General features: G+C 34.5%; 1 protein-coding gene and 1 long non-coding RNA gene across 4 annotated transcripts in view; one reads left to right on the forward strand and one right to left on the reverse strand.

The window, feature by feature from the left end:
- tank (EI24 domain-containing protein tank) overlaps positions 1–20,955 on the forward strand; it is a 116,956-nt gene extending 96,001 nt beyond the window's left edge. For both annotated transcript variants that reach the window (XM_067117010.1, XM_067117009.1), the window contains exons 2-8: positions 3,801–3,976; positions 6,227–6,473; positions 8,249–8,368; positions 10,032–10,168; positions 12,663–12,749; positions 16,356–16,430; positions 18,112–20,955. In XM_067117010.1, the coding sequence (XP_066973111.1) occupies positions 3,801–3,976; positions 6,227–6,473; positions 8,249–8,368; positions 10,032–10,168; positions 12,663–12,749; positions 16,356–16,430; positions 18,112–18,256 (987 nt within the window). In that variant the 3' untranslated portion in view covers positions 18,257–20,955. The remainder of the gene's footprint in view (positions 1–3,800; positions 3,977–6,226; positions 6,474–8,248; positions 8,369–10,031; positions 10,169–12,662; positions 12,750–16,355; positions 16,431–18,111) is intronic.
- The window catches only part of LOC136846188 (uncharacterized), a 74,714-nt gene continuing 66,548 nt past the window's right edge, over positions 13,953–22,118 (reverse strand). For both annotated transcript variants that reach the window (XR_010855344.1, XR_010855343.1), the window contains exon 5: positions 13,953–14,256. This is a non-coding gene — a long non-coding RNA (uncharacterized lncRNA). The remainder of the gene's footprint in view (positions 14,257–22,118) is intronic.

Raw genomic sequence — 22,118 nt, forward strand, 5'->3', positions numbered from 1 at the left:
CTAGCCCTTGTGTATCCAGCCAGATCTTAGCCTAGTGTGATTTTGGTATTTCTAAGTAAGAGCTCTGCACAGACTATTACCTTGTAGTATGCTACTTACTAAGCTTGACCTTGGTGATGAGTTAGCCTGCTACTATCCAGAACTAGCCCTTGTGTATCCAGCCAGATCTTTGTCTAGTATGATTTTGGTATTTCTAAGTAAGAGCTCTGCACAGACTATTACCTAGTATGCTACTTACTAAGCTTGACCTTGGTGATGAGTTAGGCTGCTACTATCCAGAACTAGCCCTTGTGTATCCAGCCAGATCTTTGTCTAGTATGATTTTGGTATTTCTAAGTAAGAGCTCTGCACAGACTATTACCTTCAGTATGCTACTTACTAAGCTTGACCTTGGTGATGAGTTAGGCTGCTACTATCCAGAACTAGCCCTTGTGTATCCAGCCAGATCTTTGTCTAGTATGATTTTGGTATTTCTAAGTAAGAGCTCTGCACAGACTATTACCTTGTAGTATGCTACTTACTAAGCTTGACCTTGGTGATGAGTTAGGCTGCTACTATCCAGAACTAGCCCTTGTGTATCCAGCCAGATCTTTGTCTAGTATGATTTTGGTATTTTTAAGAGCTCTGCACAGACTATTACCTTGTAGTATACTTACTAAGCTTGACCTTGGTGATGAGTTAGCTGCTACTATCCAGAACTAGCCCTTGTGTATCCAGCCAGATCTTTGTCTAGTATGATTTTGGTATTTCTAAGTAGAGCTCTGCACAGACTATTACCTTGTAGTATGCTACTTACTAAGCTTGACCTTGGTGATGAGTTAGCCTGCTACTATCCAGAACTAGCCCTTGTGTATCCAGCCAGATCTTAGCCTAGTGTGATTTTGGCATTTCTAAGTAAGAGCTCTGCACGGACTGTTACCTTGTAGTATGCTACTTAACCTAAGCATGACCTTGGTGATGAGTTAGGCTACTAGCCCGAGCTAGCCCTTGTGTATCCAGCCAGATCTTAGTTTTGTATGATTTTGGTATTTCTAAGTAAGTGCTCTGCATGGCCTATTACCTTGGAAATTTATTTTTCCTATATTTTTACTGTTACTGATGAAGGAGGCGCTGGTGTTAATTGTCGGTAATTATAATTAACCTCATATCTGCCCAACATGGTTGGGAACCCTTAGGGAACCCGGGTTTTGGGTGGGGGGAAAACGGGAGAAAGACCTGACCGCCATGTTGTTGTTTTGGAATGGTCCCACACATGCGCAGGTCATTAGGGAGTCATATGTTTAGGAAGGGATTGGCTAAGGAAACCTATTATAAAAGGAACTATACTAACCTAACATACCTAACCTAACCTAGCAGGCTATGTTACTTAGTCGGGGCTCCGGGACCCCACAGTGAAGGAAACTGCTTTTTACCAAAAGCTACCCCCATAACACTGTGCAAGCGCAGTAGCATTCCAAGACGGCCAGCATACAATTTCTAAGGTTAATTACAGTGAACCAACAAAAAGTAATGGTAAATTCTTGATAAGCAACCAAAATACTATAGGAAAAATCAATTTCCAAAGCAATACCCCATTACCCCATGCAGAGCTCTTGCTTAGCTCTACCCTTAGTATGATTTTTATTACATTTACACAGGAAAGTGTATCATACCCAACACGTGCAGCTCATACCTCCATATAGGCTACTCCCTTGTATGGCCTGGATTTGTGTAATTATTGATGATTCCTAAGCAGACTCATTAATGCATAGCCTACTTAGTTAAAAATTTTCAGCCTATACACACAAAGATGAGAATATTCATCTAGGCTATACTTAACAGAAAGGTTTTGGGTTTAATGGGCCTAAAGACCAGAACAATTTCTCTTTAGCCAATGATTACTGTGATTGTCAGATTATTTTGCATGTAACTACTGTACTCCAAAAACTTAAAGTATGGTTATTAAATGTATTTATTTGAAATTCTCTTCATTATGGCTATAAAATACATTTATATGAATTTCCCGTTATTCAGTCTTCAACAAATTAGAGATGTGTGACAATGGTGATTCAGAGCTCATCTGCAGTTATATCAGAATGGAATTGAAGTGATGTAGCTTAAGATAAGAATTTGGTAAATTTTTTACTGTAGACCATAATAGCAAGCCAAAGAGAAAATATGATTTTCATATGTTTTTTCCTTTTTTTTTTTCTAACAAAACTGACATTCATTTGGTAGCAAATTTGTAATTTTGGAGATACTGATCCTCCTCATATCCTAAACTCATGGGAGACCACTATGGGAAACTGCTTTTTTTTAGGGTAGGGGAAATTACAAAATGATTGAAGTACAAGGATGTATTCTAACCTAACCCATGACCTTGGTCCTTACCTGGCCTAAGATGGGTGTGGGCTTTGCTTCATGCATTACACATAACCTAACTTACGGTTCAACCTAACCTAGGGTGCCAGGTCCTTACCTGGCCAGAGGAAGCCTGCCATCCCAACCCCCATCAAACCTGGTATGCAGTGTCACTTTGAAAACACTCAGTAATCCGTACTGTAATCAGTAGTGGAACTTGCAGACGTATCAAAGGGGTGAACATCATCTGACTTGTCTTCCTCTGGAGTTGAAGTTGATGGCTGCTGGATGACAGACTGAGGAGAGAAGAGCTGACCTAATTTGATGAAAAAATTATATACCAGCTGGCCCTCTGGGAATTCGGCACTAAAGGATGCATGAACACCCAAACCAGTCAGTTACCCGGCCACATAATTATGTCTGTTTCTCTCCAAGGATGTTCGGTATTTTGTGTGTGTGATTGGATGTGGGTTAGTGGTCCACAAAATTATCAGTGATTCACTATATAGTTCTTGTAACCTGCAGATGTCCAAGACTTGTAGGAAGACCACTATTTACACAATAATACTGCCAGGTTTAATATATATTCGTTCAATTAAAGGAACTAACATGGCCCCATCATGCTTATGAGTGGCTCTATAAAAACCTTTGTAGATGCCCTCTCAGTCCCCAGAATACCCCAATAACACCAAGAGGCCTCAAATTTATGCTTACCAAAATGTGAAGCCTATTCCAAAAACAATACTTGGGCTACCAGTAGGCTATCGATTAGCAAAGCATATTCTGTCACCTCTGAACAAAACTTCTAGTTTTGACAGTTACAGTATTGTGGTCCCAACACTGAATCATCAGATTAAGTTGTTATCCTGTTTTTTTTTTTTTTTTTTTTTTTATGTTTTTTAGAGCTTTGATTTCAACAATAAATAAACATAAACCTCCTTTAAGGAAAGAAAAGGCACTAGAAGCCAGTAGTGAGCACCACAGCAAACATTTTGAGCAGGTAGAAAGGGACATGTTCACCATCCCTTTGTGTTTGGATTTGCCAGTTGCTGGTGGCTTTGAAGTGACAGTAACTTTCACTGAAGATCTTGGCTTATAATGGGTAAGATATGATTCCAACCTGGATGATTTAATGGTTTTGTCGGATAAAGACAAAGACTATGCCTCCTCAGTGACACAAGTATAATTTGCTACCTTAGAGTTAGTTGGGGTTCCTTCAGTGAGGGTGTTTACTTATCTTATACTGTGGTAATCACCGTACTGATTTGTTACTGTGTTTTGTGGTTATGTTTAGGGTAGTCATATTTGTAGGTTGAGGTATGTACAGTAGGGGATTGTGAATGTATTAGTAAATTTAAAATTATTAATTCAAGATTTTGTTTATTGTGGTTTATAAAACAACTTTTGAGAAAGATTTTTTACTGCTTTATTCTAAAGCTCTTAATGTATGTTTTCTACAGACAGTTCTACATGGATTTGGACATGGGTTGGTCAACAGCTTAGCTGGGTTTTATTTGATCTTCAGTTATGATGCAGAAGTTCAAGAAAAACCGCGATCAGCCTCACAAGAAACTAATCTGGCAAAGCGCCGAGCAGCTCAACAGGCAGAAAAGAAGCAGAAACAACCTAATCAAGAGTATGTATATTTCTCTTGCTTTATAACCTGACAGTCCTGTGGTTAATGATTGTGATTTCTTTAGGTCTGCACAGAAAAGTTAACTTTGTCATAAACTTGCAGCAATGAGCATAAACAATTCCCATTGTTCAATATAATTGAAAAAATTATGGTGGAAGACTGAAACATTATACAAAAACGAAACCAAATTCAACCACTACACTGGTATTTGCCAATTCTGCAGTAATAGATTATTTATCGTTATATTTAATGTGCCTATAATGGTTATAGCTGTTCTCAGTGATAACAGTCATTATTTGTCTGAAAGGATGGTAAAGAAATTTTTTTTATATTCCCATTTTAACCTTATCAGTTTATGTCATTAGGATGTATGTGGCAGTATTGTAGATATAAAAATATTATACCTATATACTGAGAGCATAGTCTCAGTGTTGAAAATTTGGCAATTTCCCATTGCTGATTTAATGTGCATTTTGCCTCATTTTACTGTATTGCATTGATAAAGACATTTCATTCCTAGGAATGGGATCTTTTAATACAGGTATTTCCCCATTTACGATGAGATTAACCTAACCTACACTGGGGTATACAGTACACTCTATACATATACAGTAGCCTAGCCTATACACTCTATACATATACGGTAGCCTAGCCTACACTATACCCATAGCCTACCATGGTTTTGTGACCATTAATGTATTTTTATACAGCAACTTCCTTATCAATTGTTACCATATTGTATTACTGTACACGAGATAAAAACGTGTAGGCCATGTGTGAACCATAGACCTAGGCTAGCCCAGGTGTTACACTCGTGGTATCCATTTGCAAAGGTTAAGTAGGCTATTGCAGCTGTTTTGAAGATAAAGGTAATAGTAATGAAACTGTTACGTATTTTACTTGCAGAATCCATTTATACTGTATTATTATATTGATATATTATCATCGTAATTGTAAAAAAAAAAAAAATCATCCCACCTGTGGCGAAAAAGTAATTCTCAGAATCAGCCGATTCAGCCTACTAACTGAAAGGATTAGCAAAATCATTTTTCTAGTTGCTAAAAGAAATAAATTTATTAATGGAATTATTATTATTATTATTTTTGAACATAAATGTAAAATGGGTTTACAAAGGTAAACCAACATACTTCATGTTAAAAGTAAAATCAGTAAAATCACTCGCAATCACAAAACAGCTGATTCGCACCGATTTCTTGGGTAAAAGGTCATCCCCCTCATTCATGTCAACACTCAGGCCTAAGATGTCAAGTCATATTCAAGTAGTACTACCACAAAACTTGTATTAGGTACGAAAGCATTTTGTCTCTGTTGCCACTTACATAGTTCTGATGGGAGGAAATAGAGAAACTCAGATATTTTGTCAAGGACTAAAGAGTTTGAAGATTTTTCCACAAATTCAGGAATGAACATGAATGAGAACTATGCACAACCATCCATAATGCCAGACTTGGTACAAGACGCCATGCAGCTTGCCAAACCTCTTGTTAAGATTAGGCTAAGTAGAAAAAGTCTTAATGAAATGCTCCTCTGTAAAGCATTACTGAGAAGTTTGTATGATGTCAAAGTTAGACTCTGGAGAATAAGTATCATGTTAGGCTTAAGTTCACAAACGAAGGCATAGGTACAGGTATTGCAGGAGGTGACCATTGAGTGAACCAGAGGCATCAGAGTCCCGTAAGTAAGTTGCCAAGCTTCTGTGACATGGGAGGCAGCCACTTCTTGCAGGAAAGGTCCCTTGAACAAACCTAGCCTCTGCATATGTCATTGAAAATATAAGGAGCAGTGGTTGGGGATGACATAAAGCATCCACATACACACACACTTATGCCCAGGACTTTTGTGCTGCTTACGCTGTTTACTCCTTCCTTCCATTTGAGAGGAAACCTGTAGAAGTGCAAAAAACAGTTGGCGAAAGCTTCAGAATACAAAATTTAATGTTCTACTGCACTGAGGAATGGTCTTGATTTGTTGATAGCCAAAGGAAATGTGAGGGTATTGAGACAGGTGATAGATATGTACTCTTATTCGCCCAACTGCAGTTGCTTATCCACTCTTTTAAGAATTTTGAGTGACTAAAGCCTGCTGTCACAGAAAATGCTCGTATATAAGAGATGAAGAGTTATATTCTTGTAGGAAGAACTTTTTAGTACAGTTATTTTAAGATATAAATACAAATCATTGCATGGAGACAGATGTGATAATGATTCCTTTTTTTTTTTTTTTTTTCAGGGACCCTAGAGTGACGCATCGAGTTTTTCAGTGCTGTGTACTTAATGGAATTGTGTTTGGGCTCAGCTTATTTCTGTTTAACTATGTATTCCAGCCTGTGTTAAAACATTGCTTAAGTTTTTTCATGGGAGAGAGAGCAGGAGCAATATGGGTTTACGTCCAGCCAACGATGTCCTATTTATTTGAACTGATTTGGGTCATTCCACTTTTTCTTCTCTCAAAAGTAATCAATGTCTTTTGGTTTCAGGTAAGTAAATGGTTTCAGTTTTAGTATGAAATTTGAAATATAAATGACATAATTTTACAACCCCATCAATTAAAATTGCCTTATTTTTTGGTCAGTGGTTCTTCAAACACTAATACTTAGCCAGATATGCATTTGGGACAGTCCCATCATTTCTTGTGTGTTGAATGATACACAAACAAGTGCTTTTACTCCAGAGTTTGGTATATCAGCTCTCAAGTTTAGTCATATCTGTTATGCATACTGTAGTAATGGTGCGTGTTTAATTTTATTGCATTCTTTTAATATTCATTTGAGAGTTTTTTGCATGGGCTGAATTGCTATAAATGCCATGTTGTTGCAGGTCTTGGCTATTGTAGGTCACCTGCTTTTCCTCAAATAGCTTCTGTTTTTTGTTGTCCTTTATTTTGTTTGGTAGAGGTATTTTCTCAGCCTTTATGGTGAATTATGTGTCATTCTTGTTAATTTAAATTATCTTTTTTTTGGTGTGGAATATAAAGTTAGGTTTTATGCACCTGATGATAGTATCTGTTAAGGAGTATGCCATTGGCTGAATTTTGAGAAATCATTGAAAATTAGGTGTTAACATGTAAGAGCAGTTTAATGTCCATATAAGCCTCATATAGCTTTATAAACAATTTTGTTCATCATTTTTATGGCCTGCACAGAAGTTATTGAAAATTAGTTATTATCAGCAGACCCGTTTGTTGCTCCTGCTGATGTCCTACAGCTCATCACTGGTGCAGCGGTAGGTTGAGCAACAGGTAGCCAGGTGGGAAGAAGAGATATGGAGGTGCTTCTTTCATTCTAACTTCCTTCTGCCTTGGAGTGTTTCCTCTCTGCCCTTTCAGCCCTCTCTTGTCTCAGCTTAGGGGCTGCTGAGACTGGCATGGTCAAGATTATTTTCCTCTAGAGTATCCTTTGGGATTTTTTTCCAGAGAGTTCTTTCTCCTGTTGGAAGGACACTGGTCTTACTGCATTTAGGGACCAAGAGGTGCTGGCTATTCCAGATACACACTTGACCAGGTGGAAGTGTGCTTATTTTTATTCTTAGTGTGTCTGTAGATCTGCTGATTGCAGGAGAAGGCAACTTTAGATTTTTATGTAGTATCTGTTGATAAATTTTGTTTATAAAAGTTTCCCATTTTTTAAAATTGTTTGAAGTCAAATAAAAAAATTCATGTTGCTTATATTGTTTTTAAGAGTAATGTTACCACAGGAATATCAGGTTGCAAGGTGAATAAGAATGTGCATCCATTTGTATGAAAAAGTCAGTAAGTCACTGGCCTGACAAACAATGTTTTACAGAAAAGAATGCAAAAGGAGGAAGATGCTGTACCCCATAAATTTTTATGGAAAGGCAACAAGTTTTATGTAAAATTTCATAAATTTAATATACTCTAAAAATATATTAACTATGCATCTTAACTCTGTTGTTAGTAAGGAAATGAAAAGTCATTTCTAAAAAATGGAAAAATGTTTAAAACAGCATAGTTTTGGAATAATTTTTTGGGTGCTTGAAAATTTAGTAAGATTTTTGTACAGTACCTCATTAGTTTAGTTTTAGAGACCTTTTAGCCCCAAGAATCTGCTGCCATTAGATATCAGGAAAGTATAGTATTGCAAAGACTATAATTGACATATGTTATAGAGTATTCATTATATCCAGAACATGTTTGCTTGCATATAACATTGGTGAATTTTGTCTTGCTGTGTAAAATCATGATCTTGTTATGTACTGGTTTTATCTTTTGCTTATTTTGTAATCTTTTTTGCAGGATATTGCTGACAGTGCATATCGACAGCGCCAAGGGAGACCTCAAGGCATCAGTAATTTCAGCAAATACTTATCTGATATGTTTATATCAATTGTAATCGAGTTCTTCTTTCTTATTCAGGTATAATTTTTAATATTTTGAAATAGAACACATTCCTTATTCATGAATGTAACATTTTCTGTATTTTTATTTTTTAACTTATTATGGCATAAGAAAACAACTTGAAATCCAAATTAATTTTTTAATACTAACATACTACTTTATGAAGGCCTTATAGTATGTTTGCCTCATCATAGTTCCACATAGAAAAAGAAAATTGGAAGTAGAGAACAGTAATGCAAAGGAAATATTGAAAAAAAAATAAGAATGGAGAAAGGGGAAGATTACTGAAAGCTAAGTATGTTTCAATGGGGAAGAGTTGACAGGAGATTGATGGTTGACCACTTACCTACACTAAATGCAGTAATAGATTGAAATTCTTTGATGATCCACATACATTTGATTTGGAGATGCATATAATGTTTTGATAAATTATATATGAAAGATGGTGTGATAGAAATGGGCAAGATGATTGGTTGGGGGGAAGTATTACTCAAACAGGAATCAAAATGAGAAAGCTATTAGTAATTGTCTATCTGGATGACAGAGCCTATAGACATGCAAGAAAATGTTATACAGAATATTTTACAGACCTAAATTGAGGGGTATATTAACAGGAAAGTTAACTACAATATAAGCAGGGAAAACTTAACACTGATAAGAAGCACTGAAACAGAGTCCAGTTTTTTTGTTGGTGATATGTTTCGTAGTAGAAATTGCTAAAGTGACAGTACTTGTAATTGTGCCCTATTTCTTTTGAACTGCGGGAAACATTATTGGACAGTTCAAATACCCACCTCATGTAGGAATACTTAGCCTATCATTCATCATATAACCCAGAAAATTGGAATCACAGTGGAGCATTCTTACAGTGCACCATAATATCGTACACTGTTTACCAATTGCAGTGCACAGTTATCTAGAAAAAGTACAAAGTTTATTATGTTTTATCTGCCATGTGTTGTTTCATTTCCTGATGATTTTGGATTATTGATAAATAATGTTTATTGATAAATTATCTGTGGAAGTATAGTATAATCAATATAGAAATCACCCTTCTTGCATCCCTGAAAGTTTGAGTGTTATTTTGAACACAGGAGAAATAACTGGCTCTTATCAGCTGTTCCACTTACAGTGATGATGCAGTTATTGATTTCAGTAGGGAAAATGATGTATGGCTGTTACACTAGTGATCAGTCCCCAGTGAGTGGTGTTGCCAACCTGTCCAGAGACTACCAAAGTGAAATTTAGAAGAGGCAAACTAGTTTCAGGATACAGGAAAAAATAAACTTCATTAATATTATTGTTTTTAACAAAAAGAAAGAATTGCACTATTTTAGTGTTTAAAGGAGTGCATTAGATACCTTGGGACCTTTAACCACATTTCTGGGAGCAAGGTTATGAGCCATGCATAGAATACCAGACCTTCAAAGAATAACACAGTTTGTATGTGGAAAGATTTGTCTGTGGAGTGTCTTGAGAATTGCTTGGATGCAGAATAAGGCTAACATTGAGTAATGAGTTTGAGATGGAACAATTTGGGTTTGCTAAGTTTTGTTTTTCTCTTATGTTGATATGTATGTCTAGTAATGGTAGTTGCTTTATTAGTGTTATTTGTGTCAGGTAAAGTTAACACATTGCATGATATTTCAAGTTTCGTAATCATTTTTTTATTTATTTCCAGGCCAGCTTAATGAGAATGCTACCTCTCATGGGAATTAATATTATGATCAGTTGCGTCCATTTATGTCTCCTGAACTCGCTTTATGCTTTTGAGTATAGATGGTACAACATGGGGTTCGAATTGTACAAAAGATTGAGGTTTGTATATTAGATTTGTTGTAACCAGCTGAAGCAGTGTGAAGAAATTTGAATTACCCTTTTATGCAGCCTCAGTAATAACACTAAATGCTGTTAGCTAGATTATGCAAAATATCTTTGAATATTTTAGCTTTGCATGATTGTAGTTATGATAATGATTTTCATTACATTGTATTGTGTTTAATGGTAATCTTAGGATACCCATAAGTTAAAATTATCTAATCTTTAGTCAGGTAATACCTTAATGGTACCATCTTCAGGGTGCCTTTTACAGTGACCCATAGATAAGGTATTTTGCAATCCCTCTTCAGCTCCAACAATAGTACTTTCTGCCTTTTAAATTTTATCCATTTTTCCTATTCCTGTTTAAGACTTGGTAAACCTGTCCAGCAGGCCAAAAAATGTAAGTCAAAGGTCTTGTAAAACTACCTTAATAATAATAAATCCTTTTAAATGGTGGTTAAGATAGAAGTTAGATGATTTTTATTGTGTCAGTTTGTTTAGTATGTTCCAAAAACCAAGTAAATATGTATTAACTAACCTGATTTTACAGTCTTTTTTTATTTTACGAAAAGCAATGATTATTCAGCCTTTGTATTTTCATTTTAATGAATTCCAGATATCAGTAATATTAATTATTTTCCACCTTGCACAGTGCCTTATCCAGATGGTTTTTCAATGTTTTTTACAAGTGATGAGGCTCATGCTGTTCTTGATGTATGAGAAACACTGCAACACCAGCTTTACTTGCATCTGTAGTAATTTCCAAGTGTTTGGCATCTAATGTCTCAATCCATTTAATTCACTCTGTGAACGTTTGCAGCTTGAAGAATTCTCCTCAGTCATGCACAAAATTTCAGCTTGCTCCAGCAATGCCAAAATGCTCAGATCTCAGAATTCACCTGTTTTGACTATGAGCCATTCTCTTGGCACAAAACATGCAATCCTCTCTGGTAGCTCAGCAGCTTTAATGGTTTCTTAACTCTTGATCCAAAAGTAGCTCTTTTGGAGAGAGGCAATCAGTGTCATTGCTGATCAAAACTCAAGTCCACAGAGTTTTATCAGTGAAAGTCAGTGTTCTGCATTTTGTGCATTAAAAGTAGCACATTTCCACTCCAAGTATATATTTCCTGAGTTACAGGTTTTCTATTATTTCCTCATTGTTAAAGGAAGTTTTCTGTGTCTGGCATGCAGAGTCTAGATCAGCTCTGGTGTAAATATTTGAGTGCAGAGGTATGGCTCAGTGTTGTTGTAATGAACTGAGGCAAATTTACCAGAACTTTGAGAGAGAAGTTCCCTCTAGAAGCCTCAGACCTCATTGTTAGGACTTACCTCAGATCTGGAAACACCTTTCCTACATAGTTTACGAACCCCTAGATTTTTTTTTTTTTTTTTTCTTCTCACACCTAACTATAGTAGGTTGTCTTGCTAGCTTTTGCTCACAAATAGGTTACACACTTTGTCACAAAAAAATTGACAGAGTATTGGCTCATCCGACATTCCAGGCCTTGTTGCGAAGATACAGACAACTTCCTCTCATCCCAAAGCCTGGAGAGGCTTTGTAATTCTCTCGTTAACAGTTGAAGAAAGGGAGTGAGAAGACCTCTTATGCCCAGTCAAAGTTATGTAGCATTACCACAGGAAGACCAAAGCTTTTAAAGGGTTAGTTTCACTTGCTTTCATCTACCATTGGAACGAAAGAGGTGGTTATGAGGAACATGATTTGAGACCATCTAAGGCTTGTGATTGTTTTGGGCAACAAGGCCTCGACTCCTACATAACTGTTCAGTACCGTAATTGGTTTGTGATGGAACAAATTTAATAAAAAAAAAATTTTCACTTGTCAAAACAGTTGCTTTATACTGTAGTTATGTTGCAGTTAGTTAATACTATACAGAGAATTAACATTTCTGCCACTAGAAGCACTTTGGAATCTGGACACTCCCTCAGATAGGTAGGAGACACTTCTGCAGTGTTTGGAGATTCTGCTAACATACAAGTAATCTTTAGTAAAATAAGAGGTTTTTGTATAAAAAAAAAAAAAATGAGGTTTTTGTATGAAAAAAAAATTTGTTTAATCATATTTGAGTGAATTTTTAAAGTAAATCTTGTCCCCCATACATTTTCCTTTTTGATGTATAATTATTAAGCATTAACTTTCAGTCTTCCAGACTAGAAAAAAATTCCTCAAGAAAATTTGCAGTTGGGATATGTACAATACTTGATACATGCAAAAGTGACAAGCATTGTCAGGTATAACTTTCACTGTTGTACTTGAAGGTGTGTCTCATAATGGTATACTGTATTCATAATAGGCTAATTTAAGAAGAATAAAAGCAATGGTTGGAGTTTATTTTATGCTTGTTGACTACATATATTTTATTTATATTTAATGCTGTGAAGCCTTCCTTAATTAGGAACTTTCTCTTTAAGATAAAATGGCAATATTATTCGTTTTTTATTCTCTTTACATTATTATTTATTATTGTTGCAGCTTCATTGAAGAGAACTGGCCCTACTTCCTAGGTTTTGGAATGCCATTGACATTCATCACGATGTACACACCATCTCTGTATGTCAGGTAGGAATTATAAGAAATTATTTTTTGCAATTAATATGTAAGCGATTCCACATCAGTATTTTCCATGACAGGGGACTGATCGCCTCAGTCGTACTTCTTTTGTTCTAGTTAGGCAGCTCGTAATAGATAACACATTTCACTCATCATTTTAAGGAGCTTTTGTCTATATTCTAGTGACAAATAGCAACATTTGATTTCCAGCTTAAAGAATAATCTCAGGACAAGGGCTAGACTTTCAGTAACCAACAAAATGCTGCAGAGGAAGAAGGTTCCTCTCGATGATGTAATAATACAGAGGCTTTTATTCGGAAATATCTATGATAGTAGTAGACCTGAACTATCAGATAGTTCTGATAGTGGCAGCAGTGAATATGGCGATGTTTATCATATCACAGTTGTAGACAGACCTACCTTAGATAAATTTTTTACTTCAGGTTTTATGCGAGATGATCATGATTCCGAGAAAATGATAGAGGAGGAAGCATATTTGTCAAGCACCAGAAAATATGTGAACGGAAGACCATTGAATATTCAGTTCGTAAAAAATCGGTGCTCTGAAGCTTTTATTGGAGATAATAAATTCTCATGTACACAGAATGCTAGTTCTATTTTTTACTTTTTTTTATGAGGTTTTTACAGATGAAAACATTCACCAAAAGCAAGCACTCAAAGTTTGTAACAAAGATTTTCATACTGAATAACGAAAATGGCATTAGTTTACTCCATGCTTTAAGAGGTACCACACTGAAATGATTCTGCATGTCATTTGCATATTTTATCACTTCTATAATAAAACATTATAATAACATAATAGCACAGCTTAGCAAAGATTGGTTAGAATTTTGCAGTTGCCTGTTTATGCTAGAGTGTGATTTTCATGGTATGTTTGTATTATGGTTTAGAGAGAAGAGAAGTCGTGAAAGAGTGAAAAAAAAATATTTTGTATTGGCATGTCTTACACTTTGACGCATGGCCATGGAGCATATGACATGAAAGAACCAGAGTTTTCTGATATCAATATTGCTGTTGGTATTGACAGTTGTGCCATGTACAAGTTATTTATGAATATTCATAGGCAGATTACTGTTTAGCTTAAAACTGGAAATCAAGAGGTAGGGAGGATTTTTTTTTTTTCAGTTATCATTCATCTTCTCAATCTTTGACCAGAACAAAACACTTCTAAAAGGATATTGCAAAAAACTGTAAATCTTATATTTTATTCAAAACTTCTATGAAAATATAATTTGACAAACAAAAATTACAGAAATTTCATACATTTAAATGATCTGTACCTATGAATGTTTGCTTGTTTTAGACAGCAACATATATGTATCATAATTGTAAGTGGTTCATATGTCGGTAATGATGTGCATTTTTATTAATGTTAATTGCTCACCATTTGTTATTGATTCTCAAGTATCAATTAACAACCATCCTCTAAAGAGGATGCTTTTTCATGTCCAGTCATCCATTCACCTTTTGTCAGCTGATGTCACTCCTTCCCCACCTGTGAGAATGAATAGTAAAGATATTAGTACAGAACTGGATAGTCTGAAAAATAGTGTTGCAAATATATAGTACTTAAAAATCTAATAAACTTTATTATAAATAGACAAATGATGAAAAGCTACTATTGCCAGTGTTACCTAATTTTAGCGGGAGACTTCCATTTACAGTGCAAACAGTTTGCATTGCATTTTACTCTTAGTTGCATACTTACGTTACATAGCTTTCATGGCATTTCAAAAGATATTCTGATATAGAAGCTAAAGCTGCAACTACTGTGACAAAATCAAACATATGGAATAATGAGAAATATAGTAACAAATTAGAACAAATGAAGTCCAATGTTGGAATTCATCATATCAAAAGGAATTCATCATATCAAAAGGAACAACACACACATACACACACTGTAGAGTAACACCAGTAGAAATATTTTTTGTGTGAATGTCCAGAATGTAATTGACAATACATGTCAAATTTGGGAAACAAATTGGCTAAAGAAACTGTCAAAACCTCCAACATTTACAACTAACCCAAGTATAAAGTTTTTAAGGAGCTGTAATGTAACCAGCAAAATCTAAACTTTATCATTAACAAGGACAGAGCCTTTGGACCTGCCATGTGAGGGCTAAATAAATTAGTTCAGTGGTCGGGCTAAACTACTTAATATAATTATTGTCAAATGACACCCTTCCTTTACCAGTAATAATTGTTAAAAAAACACTACCTTTACCAGTTTGATTAAATCTCAATAAACCAGTGAAAATGAGGATTGGATTTTCTCCAGAACTAGAGCTGCATCCTCTTTTGATTACCTGTAAGGTCAGAACATGTACTTATTTATTTTTTTGTCCAAATAATATAAATGCACTCCTGAACATCATAAAGAGCATACAAAACATATAATACCGAAAGGTCCAACTCTGTGTAACATAATTTATACTGATGGTTCCACAGGCATAGGATTTGCTGCCATTTCACCTAATAAAGCAAATCAGTACCCTTTACAAAAAATTCCTCAATTTTCATTGCAGACCTGAGTGCAATAAATTCAGCACTTGAGATTACTTACAGTATTAACAAATTTACCACCACAGAGATCTGTTACTTTTAGTAACTCGAGAAGTGCTAATGAAGCCCCTAAGAACAATTCTCCAAAACACTTTTGTTGTACAGCAGATTAAGGTTACATTCAGCAACTTAAAGCTGTTGTAGTTTTTGAAATATGTTGGATCCCTGCCCATGACAGCATAAAGGAAATGAGGATCTTGATAAAGCAGCCAAAACTCTCCATTGCTATGACCAGATCAAAATAATAACAAACTTGGTGATTATAAACTAGCTGTGAGGGGATATTGCTGCAGAGTGCATAAACAAGGGAGATAAGATGGTGTCTTTGGTGTTGTCATTTCTGTAATTTTTACTTTTGACAGATAGCATCTCGAGTCCGTGATTTGTTTATCTTCTGAACAGTTTTGGTTGTTGGGCGCACAAGGTTATTAGATTTGTACTGTAGTGACTGTTTATCTCTGTGCGGTACAGAAAAATTTCACTTTGCTTATCATATGTGATTGCTGTACACATACAGCCTTTGTAATCATGTGCTAGTACATTCATCATTATAAATGTACTATATACTGTATACTATCTTTTTCCCAAATGTACTGAAGTGAATGTGCAAATTTGACTTTGTATTGCTACATAAATATCGACTTTATTTTACATGTTCTTTCTCCAGACTGTTTAATTACTGTTTAAAGAGAATTTTTTTGCATTACTGAAGTCTTTTGTTTGTAAAAGCTTATACTAGACTAGAGCTGGAAATCACCTGTCAACAGAACTTTCTCTTAAAGGATGTCAAAAATTGGATATATGACACATTTTGCATAGCATTTTTTTGTAAGTTACTACCTAATAATAGGTGGAAAATATTGATGTGAATTAAGTCTGTCAAAATAAGGACGTTGTATTTTTTAATAAATTTGTATTACTGTAGTATAGAAATTTGTATTATACTGTATATAGACAGTAGAACTATCTCATTAAATACATATTTATGTTATGTAAATTATAAGGCATATTATTTTTATTACTTTTCAGTGGATGTCTCTTTGCTGTACTCTTCCCTGTATTTATCATCAGTGCAAATGAAGCTGATCCTGTAGTTAATCCTACGTAAGTACAGTACTCTTTGAGTATTAAGATATCAGAGGTTTTTTATTAAATTTTATATCTTTTTATATTTAATTTTATGGATATCAGATGCACAAGTACAGTAAAACTTTGCCTGTCAGGACCCTTTTTACCTGGATTCACCCATATGTTTATTACTGAGGTTTATATCAACAACAAAATATTGATAAAAATTAATTATAATGATCCCTTTTTTTCTAGTCAAACAGAACCATTATAGAAATGTGATACACTTACTTATGCATGTTATAAAGTGAAAAGTCATCAGTGTAATAAAAACTTAATAAATTTTAAAATCTCTTCAAATGTAAAATACTGTATAATACGAAAGTAAGTAAAAATTTATGTGCATTTACAAAATGCTTACATTTCATAAGCTTAAAAAGAATGTTGACTTGAAACACTTGTATGAGAAATATTATCTGATTTGTTTTTTCAATGGCATATACAGTATACCTTTTGTTGTTTTTTCAAAATGGCATAAAAAAGTAAGCTTATCACTTACAAATAAAGCAGAGTTATTGGTGGCTAGATAAACGAGACTAGAAAAAAAGTGGCTATTTTGGGTACTGAGTATGGTGTGACATAGCAAGTAAGTTCACATCTTAAGCAACAGTCATTGCTTTGTGAGTTTGCAAAAAATGCATATGCTGGTAGATATGAAATCAGCAGGTATGGTAGTGGAGCAAATTAATGTAAAATTTAAAAAACAAGAAGCTTGTTTCAAGTGGTGTACACAGCAAAAATCAACTGGCATTTGTATGCATGTGTTCATGAACTATTGACTATAGCTGGGACCCATGCCAATTGTTTTGGCATTCATGATTTCCTTACTTCATGTGGATAGCTTTGGGGCAACTTGAGATTGGTGATTGTTGTATCTGTGGCAAATCAACTTCGCTCTAACGTATGTGGTGACTTTTTTTTTTTTTTAAATGTTAGAAACTTTATTCATGAGGAAGGTCTTTGGTTTTTATGGTCACTTCCAGACAGCACTCTGGTGTCCTTTACTGCTTCTGGTGATAAATTGGATTAGAGCTCAATCTTAGCTTGCTGTGGCAAACGCTGATTTTTGGAACACAAAAGATCAAGCCAATAGTTGTCAAAAATTCTATTAGTGTGTGGCCAGCTGATCTCAAATCTTTGAAGGCGTGTGAGGTCTGAACACTGCATACAGTTAGAGTGGGTCACCCTTGAAATGATGCACTATTTCATACTGGATTCACTGATGTCCTTCACATGGTTTCGACCAGGTCATAGCAGATTTAAGTACTCAATTGGTCAGATTGTTGGGCACATCCCCTGTAGGAAAGACTTTATCTCACCATGCCATTATGACCTTAGGACATTAAAGAGGGGGTTATTGGAGACATTGATACTGGACTGTTAAAGGCATAACAGGTTTCAAATGTTTTGAATTCTATGCTACTTCCTAATCAGTTGGATGCCATTATCTCTCCAAGGTGGAGATCTGTCCTCATTCTATCTTCAGGATTTTCCTGTGAACAAGACATAGGGAACAGTGTTGGTGCCATTTGAAGGGATTATAACGAAAAACAAAAACAGCAAGGGCGTTATAATGGTGCGTAACTTTTAATGGAGTACAGAATTTCCTGGAACAAGAAGTGTGAGATATTTATCAATTCATTTTCTTGTTTTTCAGTGGCTGTTCACTGCAGTTGTTTTCTTTGGTTGTATGGCTGTCAAATAAAATCATCCAAAGTCTAGTCACAAAGAGCACACCGCAAACACCCAGCAAAAATTATCCAACTCATCTTCACTCAAGCAGTAATCGTATCAGCAGATAATAAACTAAGGAAAATATTGTTTTCATTATCTTAAAAAGTGATAACAAACATTTATTTTCTCAATGATAAAATGCTGTGAAATAAGGTTACAATTCCATGTTTGGTAATGGGAGTGATGATTCTGTGGGAAGGAAATTACATGTTGGGGATCTGAAGTATTTTTGATATTGTCTTACTTCTGTTGGTAGAAATTTTGTTTCAGCTAAGGTTTCCCCCCCCCTCTCTCTCTCTCTCTCTCTCTCTCTCTGAAAGATCCTGTTCTTAGATAAGCTGTTTTATGTGCTTTTTATATATATACATTATATAAGATAAAAGCACTAGCTACCAGTTTTCAGGAATTTTGATAGTAGGCATTATAGTTTTGAGAATTTATAGCTATTCAGTCTGAATTTTAGCTTTTAATTTTGTTTTTTGCTCTAGTTTTTAGAGGATCTTATATTGTCTCTCTTATGATTCACAAGTATATTATTGTAAATGCATAGCCAACAGATAATTTATGCATTTATACGATTTAGTTTGATCTTTTTTAGAGTATAATAGTGTAACTGGTAAATCCCACCCCTTAAATGAATACAGTAGTTGGTTTTTAGCGCTATGAAAAATTACTACAGCGTGTGAGGTTTCCTTAAAGATTTTTCAGTACTGAAGGAAATTATGACGTGAGAAATAGTCATTTGTTAGATTATTTAGGATATACTACTGTATATTTCTTTTTGTTTTGCTGTACGCATCAGAATTGATAAGCATTGTTTGATGTGCCACTCTCTTCAGTATGAATGTTGATTTCTTTGAGCATGGCTGCACAATTAAACATATTGCTCACTTTCCAAGAGAACCTTTTATATGTGGGAAGAGCCAACATTTCATTGCGTTAATGCAGTGCTTAGTCTTAAACTGCTGGAATATAAGTGTTGGTGAAATGATTGCAATTACTTGTATTCTCCTGATTTTTTGGTGTAATTTTTAAGGTGCAGTATCTGGTGAGTGAATTATATTTTTGAGCGTCGTTTTGCCAGATACGTGTAGACAAATGACAAGAAGTTTTGTAGGGGTCAGATGCCTTTTGATAGACACGAAGGAATTTTCTACGAATTGCGATTTATCAAAGTACAGTTGTATCTTATAAAAAAATAATGGTTTTAGTTTTAAATAAGTATTTATTTTTTGTTTTGCAATGTGCTTGTATTGCAATTTAGAATAGAGTTTGCAAGATTGACTATTTTTTTTCCATGTTTGAGACTGTACTTAGTTAATTGGGTATTGTATATATCAACATATTTTTCTTCTTGTTTTCATATTCTAAGGTATAAATAGATCATTTTTGTGGTTGTCACACACTACTTGTTTTATGCAAGGAAGAATGAGTTGGTTGGTTAACCATGCTAAGTACAGTAAGAACGTGTTGTGGCTCAACATCTTAGTGCAGCCATGTATTATGACAGATTTTGTTTATAGCAGTCAGTTTCAATATGTTGGTCCTTTCTTTTTGTGACAAACTTGCATACATAAATATGAGGTGTTATAAGTATGCCTTATACAATAGAAAATCGGACATTTCATTTTGATAGACTCGACAAAAAGTCGTATAGTTATGAATCTTTTCAAGAAGTTAGACTGCAGATATTTAATAAACTCTGGTGTTAATGGTTTTATTTTACTGAACAGCTTAGTGTGTTGTATTGCATAGAGAATATAGCAAATTCCTTTCCATAATTCAATTAAATACTGTACTGTGGAACGGAGTTTTCATTTAGCATGTGCTATTGCATAGAAACATCTTCAGAATTCTGCAGATATTAAAATGGAGAGCCACACTGAAGTTACCTGTAGCAGTGTAGCTCAGGGGGAGTATGTTGTAAGTACTTTCTTTACTTCTACATGTTTTCTGTAACTTTGTCAGGGTTGTATTCTATTAGCGCTAACCTTTTGTCTAGTTTTAGATGGAAGGTATCGCCTTTTTATATGATTATTTTAAATGAAAGTCAGTTCTGTGGACTCATCGTAGCATTTGCAGTATTTTGGATTGATCATTTTTTTTTTTATGAAAATCAGAGAAGGCTCTGGTGAGTGTGATTAATTAAACAGAGGAGTACTGAATTATTTTGCTCAGCATGTACTCAAAACAATGAACCGCAGATCAACATAAACTATTTTTCTTATTGAAAACTCTACTTATGTTCTTATGTCTTGCTACAAAAAAAATTTCAGCAACTAGTTAGGTTACGTATTTATGATAAGGTTGTACGTAAGTGTATAATGCTCATTGCTGCCAGCGTTTTATAATACTGAAGTTCTTGGGGAAGTAAGTAATAGATAATTGTGATTATTTTTCAAAGTTTATAGATATTTGTGATTATTTTTGAAAGTTTAAAACAAGCAGGCAAGTTTACAATGTGTTTAATCATTTGACATGAGCTTGATGGCTTTTTACACACGAAATGTGTTAAATTTGTATGTTTCTTGTGTGCTTCATTTGAAAGTTGTTTTAGTTAATGAACTCATGTTTTGTTGACTGAGCCTTTTATCATTTTATTTCCAAGTGTAAGTCTGCAGTATTGCAGGGAAAAAACAAAAGATTTAATAAGCACAGGATCTACTGCTGTGTAGTTTTTGTTTTCAACTTACAGTATTGCAATTTTTCCAAAGGCTGTTCAGCATATTTCTTGTGATATTCATTCAAATTAAACTTTTTCATATCCTATTTTGTATTTTTATTCCTAAAAGACTTAACAAAGTGATAGTAAAACTTATTCTATTTTGTTATTTGTACTTTACTCTAGCGGAAGGGTTGAGTAATGTAGTTGACCACAGGGCACGTTGAAGAGGTTGAATTTAGAAGTGCATGAAAATTGGTAAAATAAAGGGACGGAACTTTAATTGGGTCATGGACTTCATCACAACAATATTACTCTAAAATTACAAAGTCAGATTTACTGAGCTTACAAACAATAGTCACAAATAAGGAATATTGGCTGTGACTTTCTGTATGCATAATTTATCTTTTGTTGTCAAGTCACATTAGGATTTTTAGCTACCTTGGGTTTGAACATAAAGCACCATTTTTGTGCCATATATCCTATGGTTGAGAAATAATTTTACCATAAATTTCTATTCGTGGAAGTTTTTACATATCTCTTTCCAGTATTTTTAACTCCTCAAATACAAAACGAGAATTACAATGCAAATATAAACATACTTTAATGATGAATTGAGCATTTGAAAACGGTTACTTGTTTGCATTTTGTGGTGCAAGTGATTGGTTGTTTACAAATTTTCAGTTTTGATATGTAAAGACAAACAAGGTATATTTTCCTTTGCATTGATGTAAGATAGGTATGTAAAATATATTTTTTCATTTTCCTGTATCTCCTATCTCCATTTTTTACTGATTTGTAGATTACATTTTATATTCATTTTTTATGATTGAAATTGCCTTTGCATGCAAATAAGCTAAATGACAGATGTAAATTCCCTGCATTGCTGTTATTCACTGTCTTTAATTGCTTTTTAAAAAGAGCATTGCGCACGAGCGCTACTGGAATGAATGCGTGATGGCTTGAATATGCTTATACAGTGGTATTATATTTTTGTAAGCTGTATAAATACATTGGCATGGTAAGTGATGTTAACTCTTAGACAATACTAGCCAAAGATCCAATCCTACTGATTCTCATGGAATTTTTCACATTATCTTTAAAAATGCTGTAAATGGTAATGGTTTCTTTATTACTAGGTTCATAATCATTCTTATAGAATGTTAGGAATGTACTGAAAGCAATATAACACATTATTTTAATTAAGTGACCCAACCAAAGGTACTCTGTGCTAAGATGACAAGTGTATCAGATGTCATTACTGTATT

The sequence above is a fragment of the Macrobrachium rosenbergii genome, chromosome 14 (genome assembly GCF_040412425.1).
Source record: "Macrobrachium rosenbergii isolate ZJJX-2024 chromosome 14, ASM4041242v1, whole genome shotgun sequence".
Taxonomy (NCBI): domain Eukaryota; kingdom Metazoa; phylum Arthropoda; class Malacostraca; order Decapoda; family Palaemonidae; genus Macrobrachium; species Macrobrachium rosenbergii.